Raw genomic sequence first — 15,846 nt, forward strand, 5'->3', positions numbered from 1 at the left:
CATCTGTGCAGGTGGAAGCCATGGTGGAGGGGTGCTGAGCTGCAGGGGGCCCCGGGGGTGTCAGGGAAGGTCCCAGCCTACAGTGGGGTCTGCCTCGCATCTCCCCCCCCCCCACACCTGACGTCCGCTAAACGGGTGAGAACCCTGAGCGCCCCCCCAGGTGGGGGTGCTCCTCAAAGCTGGGGGCCACATCTGTGCTCCTTGTTCCATGATCACCCAGGAGGTGCTGTTACTCCTGGAGCAACTGGATGTTTGTTGAGCACTCACCCCTGCATCCCCCACCCCAGCGTGTGCGGTCACCTGTGTGTGGGTGCTCAGGCAGTGGAAGGTGGAGCCAGTCGCTGTGCCAGCAACCTGGGGGCTCCCAGAGGGGGCCGGGCTGGCCACAGAGCAGGTGTTTTTAAACTGTTAAGAGCTGGACTGCCCCCAGAGGAGGTCTGCAGTGGGGTACCCTTGGGCCCAATCCTGACCTGGTCGCAGGTTCCATCATGCCCCAGCAGGGACGGAGACCCGTGTTGTGTGGGTCACTGTGGGGGGTGGCGGCTGGAAGGGGCTACACTGTTGCCGACAGGCTGGACTCCTCACCCTGGGCAGTGAGCCAAGCCTGGGTGCAGGTGGTGAGGCTGAGGGGGGCAGGCACTTGGGACTTGGTGGAGTGGGCACCTGTCATCACCTCTCTGTCACGGAGAAAACCAGCTCCTCCCACTACACCACCTGGTCTCTGAGCCCCAGCTCCGCCACCTATAGGGGGAGGTAAAAACCGCCAGTCCTGTCTGCGTCACCTTGCAGAAGAGCTGTGCGGGGGCCTGAGTATGGGGGGCGCTGTGGGCTCAGCTCCGAGGCCCACCCCACAGCGCTGGCCCCTCCCACGGCCCCGGTTGGCTGGCTAGGCGGTCATGCCGTCCCCCTCCTGTTTCCACTGGTATCCAGGGGTTCAGCCAGCACAGCCTGGCTTCAGACAGCCACCACCATGCCACCAAGCCTAAAAACTAAGTTGCAAAGTGGATGTTGTGCAAGCCCGGGAACCAGACACAAGTAGGGCTCCACTTGGCCACAGCTCTGGTGGCCGTGACACTGCTCTCAGATCTCTCCTCAGAGGCCCTCCCGCAGGCAGCGGGCATGACCGGACTGCTTCTCTGGCTAACTGCTCTCAGCCACGTCCCCTCTGTGGAGGACCCAGAACAAGGCCCAGCACACAATAAGGCAATCAACAGTTTTCTTGAATGTGGAAACACTCTTTACCTTGCAAGAACTATGCAAGGATCAAAGAGGATGCTGCGTCTAAGGTGCCGGGCCGGGCCCAGAGCAGGACTTGGAAGTTACGTGAAAGAGAGGCCGCAGCCGAACCAGGGATGGACTTGCTCTGTTAACCCGAATACCAGGGAGAAATCTACAATGCATGTTCTATGCAGGTTCCCTGCAGTCATTATGGAATGTGCCCGCAATTCCGAGTCCCAGGGGAACCCAGCAGGCATCAGAGAGAGCGTATCACGTGGCAGATGCTACACATACATCATCTACGGGCTTCGAAACAAGGTAGTTCATGTTAACCTCAAGTTTCAGGTGAAGAAGATGAAATCCAGAGACAAAGATTCTTATCTATAGTCAAGATGGGCCGTGGGCAGGGAGGGCTTAGGGTGGGCCAGGTCAGGCCCCAGGGCCGCACGCACACGCAGGCAGGCTCACGGTGTAGCCGCTGTGCAGCTACGGGCGCCCTTCCTGACAGCTCCCCACACCAGGCACGGGCTCCAGGGCCCCAGAAGCGCTCTTTATTGGCAGCCAGACCAGCAGGCTGGAGGAGCACTGAGGTTCCGGCAGGCCCAGCACTGCTCTAGAGGCAGGATCTTCTGCGTGAAGGGGGACGAGGGGGCTTCAGACCTCAGGTCGGTCCTTGGCTTACACAGCACCATGCAAATACAGAGCTAAAAACTTCCTGAACGTCTCTGGCTGGAAACCAGTTGGCCCAACAGGTTCCTGGAAAGAACACAGCCCGTTAGGATCCTGCTAGTAGGTTTAATAGCAGCAATGAAAAGAAAGGTTGGTTTTATGTAAATCCTAAATGCCTGGATAGTCACTGCCACCTCCTCTCACGCACAAGGGGGGCAGCGGGGAGCTAGCACTGATGGCTACACGGCTGGGCTGGGGGACACAAAGCACTCCTAGTGCTTCCAGCCAGAACGTGTGCTGGCACTGTCCTCATCCCCTATCCCTCTCACTGCAACCAGCGGTCTGTTGCCCCCTTTGCATCCCCAAATCATCTCTCACTACTTCACACACATTGCTCAGGCCCCTTCTCTCTGTGCTGCACCTGTGCCCAACAGTGGCTTGAATCTGGTTCTGCCCTCAAGGAGCTCACAGCTAGACGTTCCAACAGTGATGAGAAAAGCTGATAGGCCTCACAAAAGAGGTAGGGAAAAGATGCTCAGAAAGCAGGGGAGAAGGTCTTCCATACAAATGACTGAGTCTTAAAGGGCAAGTAGAATGGCCAGAGAGAAACAGCAAAAGCAGGCTGCCTCAGAGAGAGGAGTACATGCACCAGTGCAGAGCGGAACGTAGAAGGGCCAGGCTGAGGCCAGGGCCTGCACGGGGGTGCAGGAGCTGAGGAGAGGTGTGGAGGAGCCATCTGACTAACCAGGATGTGTCTGCCGCTAAGGCAGTGTTCTAGAAGGGAGAGCCCAGAGAAACATGTAGGAGAGGAGAGCAGGGTAAGAGCAGAGGGCAGACGTGGCTGGTGTGGCTGTGGCTGGCACACAAAGGTATCCGGGGCCAAAGAAAGAAGAGGGCCCAGAGCAGAGAGGCGTTTCCTGCGCAGAAACAGCACCGACAGATGCGGGAGAGGTAACAAGGCAGCTGACAAGCCCATTTTTCAAAGGCCCAACACCAGTTCCACGCAGCACACCTGCTCAGGCCGTGCAGGACCCAGGACACAGCCGGCACCCCTATTCCATTCTCTCACAGCCCCTGACGCTGCCCTGACCCTTCAGTGCGCTTATCACTGCCTGACGTCACATAGTGAATTTAGACAAGGGGGCTGCACAGAACACAGGCCTGGACTCTGGCAGCAGAGCCCTGGGGTGTGACAGTCACAAGGCCATGGGACGAATCCCACGTCCGTGGGAAGAAATGATGAATGCCTTGTCCACAGGCCCTGCCTCCGAGGAGCTTGGAGCTCAGTTTGATGGAGGAGAAAAACCTACAGAATAGCAGCGGGATTGTGCTATGATGGGGGAACACGGGCTACAGGGACCCCACCCCGAGGCACTGCAGTGAGGGCAGCAGTGGGTGGTGGGTCCTTTCACTAACCCTGGAAGGACAGGACAGAGAAATGGAAGGCAGGGGGAGAGGGTAGCAGCAGCACCCAGTAAGGCCCAGAGGGGCGCTGTGAAGAGCTGGGCGTGCTGAGTGCACAGGGAAGCAGGAGGGCAGCGGAGGACTGGGCAGGGCCCAGGGTGGAAAGGCACCGTTCTAGCGGACAAGCCCTCCAGGTAGAGATCCTGGGCAGAAGTCCCTAAAGCCAGGGTCCCACTTGTGAGCATTCCTTCAACCCCACCCTTGGCTCACTCTGGGGAAACTGTGTAATGGCCCTGTTCTAATCACCAGGCTGGAGATGGCTGGACTTACCACAACCACTTTCTTTTTGATCACTGGGCGACACCAAAAATGCTGATAGAGGAGCTGGTCCGAGTCCACCCAGACCAGATTCTTGATGCCGTCGTTAGACGCCAGGTCTGTGGTGTTCAGCTGTAAAACCAGGAACTGGAAGACGCGTCCATCGGTGCCCACACTCTGCACAACAACCGGCTGCTCCAAAACCTTAGTGTGGTTCTGAGAGGAGAGGGGGACGAGTCCATCAAACCAGCAACAGCCGGGGTGAAGAGCAGCAGGGAACAGGCAGCTTCTAGCTCCGGCCTCTACAAATGCCTGCCCCGCTTAAGGTTCCCATGACCGGGCAATGGTAACAGGAGGAGGAGCTCAGGACACCATCCAGGGCGAGTCCGTCCCTCCCTCCCCCAGCCTGGCTCTGCCTGACCCGGGCCTCCTGGTTAATAAACACGTGACAGTAATTCCTGCCCGGGGGCCGGGGGGGGGGGGGGGTGAGGACGGGCCAGTGGCAGAGCACAGGAGGTGATGGGAAATCCAAATAGTGATCTCAGTTCCACCAAATGTTAACCTGGAGGGTCAGGTAATATATGACCTTACTCTGCTCAGCTCTCAACTGCCTGACAGATGAGGAAATTGAGACTTGTCTGGTGGCATCACACGGACGTGTGGCCCCAGGAGGCAGACTAGCCAGTGCCTCGCTCCAAAGGGCTTGGCACTGCACAATGCCCAGGACCTGCAGGCAGTCGCCTGACCTGAGCTTTGTGCCCCCGGCAGCTCTGAGAACATGTCAGATCCCTGGCATGCCCACACCACCGTGCCAGCACCGGGCTTTCACCTGGCAGCACATTTGCTGATGATCCCTTCAAATCAGCACTACTTGGTAACAGTAATGGTAGCAACCAGCTACTGCAAGCCTCTCGTGTGCCAGGCATCACAGTGGTTCTATAGCCACTGGTAATCTCATGAATCCAGCAGTCTGCTCCTATTTCACAGATGGGGAAACTGAGGTTCAGTACAAGGTTGCCCATGACAGGTGAGCCAGGATCATATGCCATGCTAGGAAATCACTGAAAACTCTAACATTGTAGCTGACACTTAACATCCCATGATATCGGGTGGTAGTACCTCTTTTCATGCCCAGGAGTGTCCCGTGCGGATGAAAAATTATACGTTGACCCCACTGAGCCTTTCCAACAGTCCAGTTTGGTGATGGCTACCTGCTGGACAGACCCGGTAGGCAGGCCCCATGAAGCAGAGCATCCTTGATTCAAAAATGCTGCCTACGTTCACCCCTCCAGAGCTGGATGACATTAGGAATAGCTAATGTCAGACCTCGGCGTGGGCCACACTGGGACTGTTGGCCTTAGAAATACCTGTTCTTAGCTGCATGAGAAATAAATAAAAAGAAAAGTACCTCTAAGTGTTAGCTGAGAATTCTGTATTGACTCTTATCTCCCTCTACAGATCAATAAAACTGCAGGTAGTACATAAATTTCTCAGCAATTTTACCTTTTACATGGAGGCACTTCCCATAATTGCTCAACTTCACATCCCCAGGAATAATTTGTACCTGGAGGGGTGGGGGAGGTCTCCTCTCCTACCCAACCGGGTGGCAATTAGTGGTAGCATTGCTACCCATGCTCTGCTGGCAACAGCTGGCACAGAAGCTACAATGAGCCTGCAGACTGGGTACCTGGCATGCGACTCTGTCTGTTTCCTTCCCCTGCCCCAGAGTTGAGAGGCAACACATCTTTTGAAGCTGGAGGGACCAGGGCTCCAATGCTTGCTTCCCTACTCAATAGCTATGGGATCTTGGGCAAGTCATCTAACCTTCCAGAGCCTTCATGAGTACGTAGTCAAGGAATGGAAGAAAGACAACCTTCAAGGACTGAAAAGACAAAAAAGGTGACATAAAGATGTAACAGCTGCTAATCTCTTGGCTGTGACACTGGGAAAGGTACTTAGCTTCCTGAACCTCAGTTTCATCTGTAAAATGAAGCTAATGGCACCTGCCAGAGGGCTGCTGTACGGATCAAACAATGCAGTGGTTCTCAAATTTTAGGGCTGTGTTTTTCAACGTTGGGCTTATTCCAGCATCACCTGGAGGGCTTCTTATAACACTGGTTACCTGGGCCCCACTCCCAGAGTTTCTGATGCAGAATTTGTACTTCAACAAGTTCCCAGATGATGCTCATGAGCTAACCCAGGACCATACTTTGAGAAACACTGATCTAAAGAATCCTCATTAAATGTCTGGCATGTAGCAAGGTCCAATCCACTCCCTATCTCATCTGGCCAACCACACCTCTGCAACCCCACCTAGATCTCAGATCAAGTAGGATGGGAAACAGGTGAAACAGAACATCATGAGTCTCCTCCTGGAGGGCCTCAGACTCAGGAGCTGGCAGCTCTCAGCCCTCGCCCAACAAACACACACACTCCCCACACCCCTACCGCCCCCCACCCCAGGATCCAGTGTCCAGGCCTGCTGAAGGAATCCCATACTGTTATTTTTTACGGGAGGCCTTTGCTCCCAGGGCAAGCTCTCCCCCATTTTGGGGGTAGCTCTTGTGGGACCACCACTCAGCCTGCATTCTCCACCATCCAGGTCCTCGAAACCTCCTCTGAGAATTAAGGGGCTATCACCAAGTGGTATCTTGGTCCCTGAACCTGTCCTCTCTTGGGAGACAGGTCTACATTATCTCCTCCTGCCCAATGGAGCCTTGTGCTCTGGTTCTGCTATCACAGAATCAAAGGGGTGTACAAGAGCACAAGTAACTCAAGCCTTAGGAGCTGGGCACACCTAGTTCTGACCCTTTCCCCACCACTCACTGCTATGTAAGGCTGAACAAGCTGCTTAGCCTCCCTGCAGCTCAGGGGCATAACTGGAAAATGGGGATAATAAAGAAACCTTGTGGGCTATTCTGATCAACAAGTGAAGTGGCTTATGGAAACGACACGCAGGCACACAGCAGGCCCCAGGCAGATGTCAGGGTATCTCCGTAGGGTGGATAGAAGCACCTGTCCCTAGAACTCCTCAGTCAAGGAAGGAATCCCTTGTGCCTCCCTCCTTTCTTCGAGCAGTGTAAGGCCGGAAGTCAACATCACATAAGGTAGCTCGGTGGTCTCCTCCACATACATACCCCATAAAGGCGCCGGGCCTGAACCAGGGCATTGCCAAATGCAAACAGGATCATCTTGGCTCGCAGCTGGTCTGGTCGAAAGCGGTGTGGTCGTAAATTTGCTGTCTCCAGGAAATACAAGGTGTGGGGGTAGGGGTAAGGATAACCCTCCTGGAATCCTGCAAGATGCATAATCAGGTAGAGGAGCAAAAAGGATCATCAGCTTGTCCCAAAGCCTTTAGAAAGTCACCTCACCTTGGCTCAGTGCCAGGCACTACAGAGACTCCGTAAAGGCAGATGTTATCACTACAGCTCGGGGGATGGCAAACTTCAGCCTGCCTGCCAGCCAAATCTGGCCCCCCGCCTGTTTTTGAAAATAAAGTTTCTACTGGAGCATAGCCATGCCCACTCATTTACACAATGTCTCCGGAGTAGCTGTCACAGAGACCATATGTGGCCTGTAAAACCTGAAATATTTACTATTTGGCTCTTTATTGAAAATTTTGCCAACCTGTGTCAGGTCATTCCTGTGGGCTGACTCTAACTCCGCCCTCTTTCTCACTATTCAAGCACATAGATGACAGGGATGTTAATAGGAGAAAACCTGAAAACTAGAGTAATTATTTTTTTAAAGCAAATCATTTGCAAAATTCCCTACTTAATTATTAGCGGTAAGTGACTCGCTTCATACTCACAAGTGATCTGCAAATCCTGGCACTGAGGATTAGAGCTTAGCCCTTGTTCTCCCCAGCCACACCCCTGCCAGGCCATCATTCTTGTCCCCTGCACAGCTAAGAGTAAACTCTTGGTAGGCTGGCAGCTTCTGGAATGAGTAACCTGGGTTAGTTAGAGTGGGTGAGGAGGAGGAAGAAGCTGGGAAAACATGGGCTCTGAAAAACCCAGACGCAAGCACTACTTGAGAGCAACACCCTCCCTTGGGCCACCGTCTTGGCTTTAGCTGCTAGCACCCTGTGCAGCCAGCCTGAGACAGGCTCCAGGTACAGCCAGGTGCCAGGAACAGAGGCCAAGCATGGCTTGCCACTGCCTTTGAGGGGTTCAGTCTGGGGGGCCCCACACGAAGGGACAGGTGAAGATGTGGGCAGGGTGTGTTGGAGGCTGGGAAAGGACAGAGGGAGGGGCCCTGATGACCGGGAGGACCCCAGAGCATTTCTGGGAAGGAGTGACTCCAAAGATGAACTACTGAGGTGGGGACAGAAAGAAGCAGCCGGCCACAGACCCCAGTCAGGGGAGAGAGGGCACGCCAGAGCCTGAGGTGAGGAAGGGCACAGTGTGCTGTGTGTAGCTGGACAGGGCAGGGGTGGTGCAGGGGCAGAGAACAGCCCCCCAAACCCTCAGATGGTAAGCTGAGGAGTTCCACCTGTACCCAAGAGGCATCGGGAGGTAGGCACGCAGGCAGGAAGGCAAGGGGCAGAATCTGTGTTTCAGAAGGGTGGCTCTGGAACTGGGAACCAGATGGACTGAGAGGAAAGAGCCCAGGTCAGGTTGGCCGGCTAGCTGGGAGGTTGTGGCAGCAGGCTGGGCCTGCTAGAAGCTGTCACCGTGGAGATGAGGTTAGAAGGCAGGCACTAGGACTCCTAGGGGCGGACTAGAGGGTGCGAGCCTGATGCTCCAGTTTCTGTTGTGGTGGCCAGAGGGGTGGCGGTGTCTTATTCCATGGAGTTTAGATGAATAGTTCCATCCAAGGCCTGTAGGGCTTCCTCTGTCCTTGCAGGAGGTCGGCCAGAGTTTATAGGGTGCATAGAAAGAGGGGCGTCTTTCAAGGGACTTGTGAATAAAGGACTTGGCGCCTGGCCCAGAGCCCCTCAGCCACCCATTACAACTCTGATGTAACAGTTACCTCAGGGATCAAAAGCAAAGTCAGCCTTTGAGCAAACCCCTTAGATTCCCTGAGTCTCATCTTCTTGCCCACAAAGTGGGGATAGGCTGCTACATGGCTCTTAGGAAAAATGCGTGTGAGGTGCCAAGCACACAGTATTCAGTATGCTCCTTTCCTCTGGAAAAAGCGCATCCCTCATCTCCTCACTGCCTGGAGATATGAGGCTATGACACTTACCCGTGTTGTCTTCCACGTCATAAACATTGCATTCCTGAAGGTCAATAGTGGGAGATATGGGATAGAAGGCCTCAAGAATATGATTTTTTGTAGCTTCCACCTCCTCTCTGGAGGCAATGGCAGGCAGCGGATCCTTGCTGTTCAGTCGGGCTCCACTAGGACCACAGACCTGAAGGAGAAAAGACTCTAAAAAGAGGAGAGAGACAATCAGTCTACCCTGGTCTAGAGCCTTCATCCTGCCATGTAGCTCAAATCTTAGTGCCTTCCTAGCTGCTCAGCCTGATCGCAGAAAACAAAACTCTGATCAAGATGCTGACAAGGGGACCAACCAATGCCCTCTTCTTCCTGTGTTCCCTCACCAAAGAGCCCTGAAGCCTGGCAGTCTCTGTGGGTTCAGGGCTGCCCCACCCAGATCTTCCCAAGCACCTGCTCTACGCTGGGGACCAGAAATGATTGAGTTACCCTCTGCTCTCAAGAAGCTTCCTAGGTAGTAAGCGCATACAGAAGTGTGAACCATACTCCGAGACAGAAGAGATGGGGAAAACTGACCTCCGAGGCCTGCGATGCTTCCCAAAAGCGGATGCTTTTAAGCTAGTTTCCGAAGGATGGATAAGAGCAGAGTTGCTCAACTTCAGCAGTATTCTCATTTTGGACTGGATAATTCTTTGGTGAGGGGAACTGTTCTGTGCACTGCAGAGTTCTGGCAGCAGCCCTGGCTCCTATCCACCAGTTGCCAGTACAACTCCCCCCTGTTCAATGAAAAATGTCTCCAGACTTTGCCAAATCTCCCTTAGGGGGCAAAACTGCCCTTGATTGGTTAACAGTGTGCCCAGGCAAGAAAAAGGAAAGAAAAACATTTTAGTTAAGGTGGAAGAAACATGTGCAAAGGCACAGAAGTCTGCTCCCCCACAGCAGTTTACTGAGACAACCCAGGTGATTAGGGCATGATGTAGAAGGGGGAATGGAGAATTGAGGGAGGGAGGTGACTAGAGACTAAGGAGAAAGGCTATTAAACTCAGGAAAGGAGCCAAGCTGTCTTCAACAACTGACAGTGAGGAAAAATCAGGCCAGTCAGGAGCCTCACCTGTGACGGATCAGCCTATCTGCTACATAGCTGTTAAGTTTATGAGGAAACACACGCACACCGGACAAATCAGCAAAGCTGCCACTGCAAGCGTGTGCACATGTCCCTCACAGAGGTCCCCACAGGAGGCTGTGTGCCACTAGGCAAAATGTGCCTGAAAGGCTCCCTGAGAATGGCCTCCTGAAATTTCTCCAGGGGGCAAATCTTCCTCTGAAGGCGCTTTGGGTGTTTAGAAATAAGCGATCACAACGCAATGGTAAGAGATCAAGGGCGATGATCTTCTATGTCCAAACACTGGTTTGGTCAACAGCACTGTCATCTAATTAGCATGCAGTCTCCCTCACTGGGTGTGTAAAGCAGGAATACTACATCTGTGCATGGATAAACTCTGATCCGCTTATTAAAACGCACCCACACCTCAAGAATAGTTTTCTAAAGTATTTCCTGTTTCCTCACATATAATCTGCAAGAAGATAAATGTGCCTGGACCTCTCCTAACCTTGGGTTTTAGATTCTCCCCGCAGACCACTCTAGTGTGGTTTCCAATTCAATTCCCTCCACATCCCTCCTCCAGTGACAGCTCCAAATGGGGCAGTTTAATTAGAGGTAATAGTTGATGATGGGCCAACAAGTACTCCTCTATGAATGAGGTTCATAATTTCCTTAGTGATGCCATTACCTCTGCATAGCTGACTCCTTGCCAGGAAGCACATACTCAAAAGGGGCAAGTTGGGAGAAACCTGATCAAGCAGAGGTCCTGAAAATCCCAAATCATTCCATAGCTAGTTTCCCTGCTCCGGATTTCCACCAATGAAAATACTGGTGTGCTTCCAATATCCCTAAGACACTTCAGAGTGGTAATCACCCACCCATCCCTTCAGTCAGCACTGCTCATGTGCCATGAACTGTTAGATGCCATGTACAAAAATGAGTAAGATGTGGTCCCTGCTGTCAGGAGTTCAGTTTAGTGGGGCAGATGGAGAAGACATTAGAGAATTCCAATACAGTACAACAAGTGCTCTGATAAAAATAGGTATGATGGGCAGAAGGAGCGCAGAAGCAGACTAGCTAACGTCTGCATTCACATAGGAAGGGGGCTGAGCCTTGCAGACAAGAATTTAGCCAAATGTGGAAAGCAGAAAAAAGCACTTCAGACAGAATGTACAGCACAGTGCAAAAGGTGTAAAAGCTTGATGCCAAAAAGCTGCAAGTGGCTGAAGTGTAAATTTGGCCAAGAGGTGCAGTGGGGGTGGGGGTAGTAGAGATGGACTGAAGATCAGAAAGACTAGCTGGTAGCCAAATCAGTGGGTCGCATCCAATGATAAATGGTTTGAGATCCTGGGAGGCAGTGAGGGATCTGAACAGGGGAGGGAAGTGCAATTTAGAAAGATTACTCTAGCAGCTATGCGGAAAATGGATTTGGAAAAAGAGAAAAGCATGAATGGAGCAAGAAGGCTCTTACAATCAAGTATGAGCTTTGTGAAGGCAGAGACTGCCTGTGCTTTATTACTTCTTTTCTTCAACATTTAGGCACTCACGGGCACTCAACAGATACGGGTGAATTAAGTCATGGGAAGAAGTGATTAAAAACAAAAACGTCTGAGGAGCACCTGGGGCTCAGTTGGTTAAGCGTCCTACTCGTGATTTCAGCTCAGGTCATGATGGCAGGGTTGTGAGATTAAGCCCCACTTTGGGCTCTATGCTAGGCATTGAGCCTGTTTAAAGATTCTTCTTCTTTCTGTCCCTCCTATCCCCCAAAACAGGCTGGTCTGGTCTGTGGCTGATGATAGGAGGATGTGTCTGAGCCTACAAAATTGGTCTGTGAAGGATGGAAATGAGCACAGGTATGGACGTGGTGTTGGTAAGCTGTTAGTGGGGCTAAGAGCAGAATGATTAAAACAAAACAAAACAAAACAAAAAAAACACCAAGATGACCAACCTCGATTCCAGGTAGTAGAAAACGTGTAGTTTTTGGCATAGATCCGCCTTGTCAGAGAGGGATGCTTGAGAATCTGGGATTTACACAGCTGTATCAGACTGTCCACGATGACTGGACTTAGAAGAAAGAAGAGACATTTGGAGATGTAAAGCAACAGGTTGACTCTAAGATCCACTGACCAGAAATCTTATTGCCTTGGGGGAAACTTACCAGTAGGCCTCTCTCTTGGGGGTGTCTTCAGTGGAGTGCCAGAGACGGGCATGAGAGATCACATTCAGAACGCGTTCATCTTGGTTCTCTATATAGTTCTTTGGATCACTGACCAAGCTAAGCACTTTCTCAGGAAGGCCTTCTATTAACTTGGCCTTGGTAAGCCAGAGGGCCTGCTTCACACCTTTGGGGTAATCAGTCACAAAAAAAAAAAAAAAAAAAAAAAAACAAAAAAAGAAAACGATTCTGTAGGAGTTGCTTAAGTCTGACAGTACCATCTTAGGGAAATGTCTGCCTTGGGAGAATCAGGATTTGTGCTAGGACATCTGAGGAGTCAGAACTAAAATAAGAGTGGAAGCCAGGACAGCCAGATTTCAACTCAGCTTCAGGACCAACTAATGATGGTCAACAGCTGGCTGAGGTGGTGCGTGCCTGCCCTGGAGGGATTCAAAAAGCGGCAAAGGTGGCTGGGCTCCTAAGGCTGAATCTTGCGGGAAAGAGTCTGTCTGTGGCCTGCAAGATTCAGACTCCAGACTATATGCCAGCATTTCAAATCCTAGATCCCTTTATTAACCCACATCCAAGGCCCTGATTGGAAAAGCTCATGTCTACCAAATATACTCCATTTGTTAGGTGTGGGCCAAGGATTAAGCCCATGTTGCTTTATCAAGGGAAAATAGTTTTTGTTAAATAATGGAAATAAGAGACCATGAATAACTTGAGGGACCCTGAGTTGGGGAACATTGAAACATAATCTTTCACATCTCACCTAACCCTGAACTTCTATAATGAGCTATCTTTAAGCAGATTTTTGTATGCAGAAGCTGTATGAAATGCATTGCTGTTTTTTGTTGAAAGGATCACATGTTCTATTTATTACACAGGATCCTCCCTGGCCTTACTACCAGAAGGTTGGGGTTTTCCTGGGATAGCATGGTTTTGTCTTATGGACATAGTGAGACTACATAACTGAAAATGTTCTTCTCTATAACAGGAGTCAACAACTTTTCCCTAAAGGGCCAGATAACAAATATTTTCAGCTTCTGAGCTGTACACATTGTCACAATTCCTCAACTCTGTAGCAATGAAAACAGCCACTTACAAGTAAACAAGTGGGTGTGGCTATGTTCTAATAAAACTACAGAAACAGGCAACTGGCCTAGTCAGTTGACCCTGTCTCTGTATCATTAACAGGCTGAGAGCCAAGTTAAGGGCTCCCCTTTAGCAAGCAGAACCTCACAGAATGGATTTTTTTTTTGTATTCACCTCAGTGTTTTATTTTTCCTTTGTGTGGATTTCCTCACCTCCATGTTTTTAATTTAATTTGGCTGTGCTGTAAAATTTTTGTAAGATGCCTGAAATACTTTTCGGGAAAAGATGTAATATCAATAAAGAAAAATAGATTGGATTCAGATTGCTTCATTTTTAAACATTAAGGACAGTTACTGTCAGTGGGATGGGCTGCGATGCCAAGCAAAACTCCCTTACTTCACCTTCCCCAGATCGGGCTTCCCTGAGGGAAGAAAGTGCCCAGCATTAGGAACCTAAATTATGCATCAAATCTACATACCAGTCTCCTACCGTCAAAACGATGCTAATACTGTATTCTTCTCCATGAGTGTAGTTACAAGTTAATGGCAGGCTGGTGACTGCTTTGGTTAGTAGGCTACTTGTGCCAACTGGGAAAACACCAGTTTCAGAGACTTATTTTCATTTGTAAAGCTATGCCTAGGATTAAATGGAGCCTAGGATACTTTGAAGGAGACTTTCTCAGGCAATTTACTTTGCGCTAATAAATGAAATGCTATGAGGACAGTAAGACTTCACTTTGAGACTTATAGGACCTGGGAAATACAAGCGTTTAGAACAGTACCTTCTGAATTTTGTGGTGCAGCAGAAAAAACATGGGACTGGAGTCAGAGTTTGAGTTCTACAATGCCACTTTTCCTTAAACTTGACAATGGATTAAAAAATTGAGATTTTTATGATTCACTATGTACATGAATAATATGTAATTATTAGAGCTGCCATTTACTGAGCATCACCACCTATCCTGTGCCAGGAACTTTATCTCTAAATCTGATGGGATTTTAATGGAACTGGAGGATGAAATTCAGAGACTTTGCTTCAAGTCACATACCCTGTAAGTGATGGTGTGGAGGAAAATCTGAGTCTGTCTGCCCTAAAGCCTGGTCATGTTACCAGGGTCACTTAAGGGTGGGACGCCTGGCTTGCTCAGTTGTTAAAGCATGGGACTCTTAGTCCCAGGATTGTGAGTTCAAGCCCCGTGCTGGGTGTGGAGCCTACTTAAAATAAATTTTAAAAAAAGGGGAGGGGGACGCCAAGTCTTGTGAGGTCCATTTCAGCATTCTGATAGGGCAATGGGAATGTTTAGATACCAGAAATTCAGCTTTTGGGAATGGGTTTGAGTGGCTTCAGAGGCTGGCCAGTTGACTTACTCCCCCCCCGGCAAATCTAGGATTTATTCTTTGGTTTAGTTTCCAAATCCTGCCAGGCGTCTTCCTTTCCTAATTACTCTTTGGAAAATAACTGCTCCCACTGACCCTGAGACTGTTTTGTGTTTTCAGAACCTGCTCTACTTCCACGTGATTAAGGGACTAGGGAAGAACAGCAAGAACAGGGAGAGACTCTCAACAAACGAGCCCCTCCCTCCCGCCTCCCCGGACTCTGGAAAATAACTTCTGGTTTTACTCTAGACACAGACTGGTTTTATTCGGCTCAGGCATTTTGACCTGCTCTTAGTGAAAGGGGTGCAGAAGCAGGCCAGATGGCTTTTAGGTCCAGACCCCTTCCTGGAAACATCTCAGTTTTGACCTCTGACAAAGGAGGGGGACCTAGGAGACGGGAGACAGAGCCCTGGCTTCACTATTAACCCAGAGCACGTGTGCCCACAAACCACGTCCCTCTCTGTCACCTTCACCAATCCTGCGAGAACAGGCCAGAGGCCAGGAGATTAAGCATGCTTTAGCCTCCCTCCATCTAATTCTTCGGTGTACAGGTACGTGTCAGGGCGTTAAGAGCTGGAAGGGTCAGTGTGGCCCACCTAGTCAGAACCCCGAGCTCCCAGAAGAGGCCGGCTCCCGAAGATTCAGCCACTTGCCCCGAATCACAGAGCTGGACGGCAGGAGCCGGGTCTGTTCCCTTGGCCCCTCCAGCTCTCTAATCCTGCCTCACACGGGAGCAGCGCTTCTCATCCCACTTGGGCTCGAAACCCTCAGAGGCCGTAATCACTACCCATTTCGCAGACGGAGAAACCGAGACCCACGAAGTTTCAAGGCCACAGGGGGCTGGGGCCAGTGCTGGGCGGAGGGACGGGGCACGAGGTCCCCTCCTGCCCGTCCTATAGGGCCTCACCCTCCAGGAGGCGGCAGCGCTGGTGGAAGACGTAGCAGACCCGATCCTTGTACAGCGGCTGCTCGTGAACCGGAGTCGGGCGGCGGAACTTTGGGTGCGTCCAACCAGGGTCCCAGGGCGGGAAGACCGGCCGCGCCAGGCCGGGCATGAAGTGCATCTTCCCCGCGTAGGTGATGGGCTCCAGTCCGGGGATGTCGTACACCCTGTTCAGGGGCCGAGGCTCGGGCTTCCGCGTGGAGCGCACGCCCCACTCGTACGCCCCGCGTGCCGGGGCCCCGCAGTCCCCGAGGCCGAGCCGCGCAGGGCGAACCAGCGCCCGCCTCGCGGGCCCCGACGCCAGCGCCATGCCAACTCGGTCCCCCTCACGCCCTCTACCTGGACGCCGCCATGTTCCCGCGCGCAAGGCCTGCTGGGAGCGAAAGGGGCGGGGCGCCAAGCC

General features: G+C 51.6%; 1 protein-coding gene across 1 annotated transcript; it reads right to left on the reverse strand.

Moving 5' to 3' along the window:
• Positions 1-1,347: 1,347 nt before the first annotated feature.
• On the reverse strand, positions 1,348-15,806 carry MRPL37 (mitochondrial ribosomal protein L37). Its single transcript, XM_038537450.1, has 7 exons — positions 15,408-15,806; positions 12,033-12,216; positions 11,823-11,938; positions 8,800-8,985; positions 6,747-6,904; positions 3,622-3,825; positions 1,348-1,974 (listed from the first exon to the last, which is right to left on the reverse strand). Exons 1-7 carry the CDS (start codon positions 15,751-15,753, stop codon positions 1,897-1,899), a joined length of 1,272 nt encoding a protein of 423 aa, XP_038393378.1. The 5' UTR covers positions 15,754-15,806; the 3' UTR covers positions 1,348-1,896.
• Positions 15,807-15,846: the final 40 nt, after the last annotated feature.

Source organism: Canis lupus, chromosome 5 (genome assembly GCF_011100685.1).
Source record: "Canis lupus familiaris isolate Mischka breed German Shepherd chromosome 5, alternate assembly UU_Cfam_GSD_1.0, whole genome shotgun sequence".
In the NCBI taxonomy this organism is placed as follows: domain Eukaryota; kingdom Metazoa; phylum Chordata; class Mammalia; order Carnivora; family Canidae; genus Canis; species Canis lupus.

What these genes read in the sequence shown, in the direction of transcription:
- MRPL37 (XM_038537450.1), bottom strand. Translation starts at nt 15,753, where the DNA reads ATGGCGCTGGCGTCGGGGCCCGCGAGGCGGGCGCTGGTTCGCCCTGCG. An exon ending in TGACGTGGAAGACAACACGG is followed by an intron (nt 6,905 to 8,799) that starts GTAAGTGTCATA and finishes TGCATCTTGCAG; the next exon opens with GATTCCAGGAGGGTTATCCT. An exon ending in TCAAAAAGAAAGTGGTTGTG is followed by an intron (nt 1,975 to 3,621) that starts GTAAGTCCAGCC and finishes TGTTCTTTCCAG; the next exon opens with GAACCTGTTGGGCCAACTGG.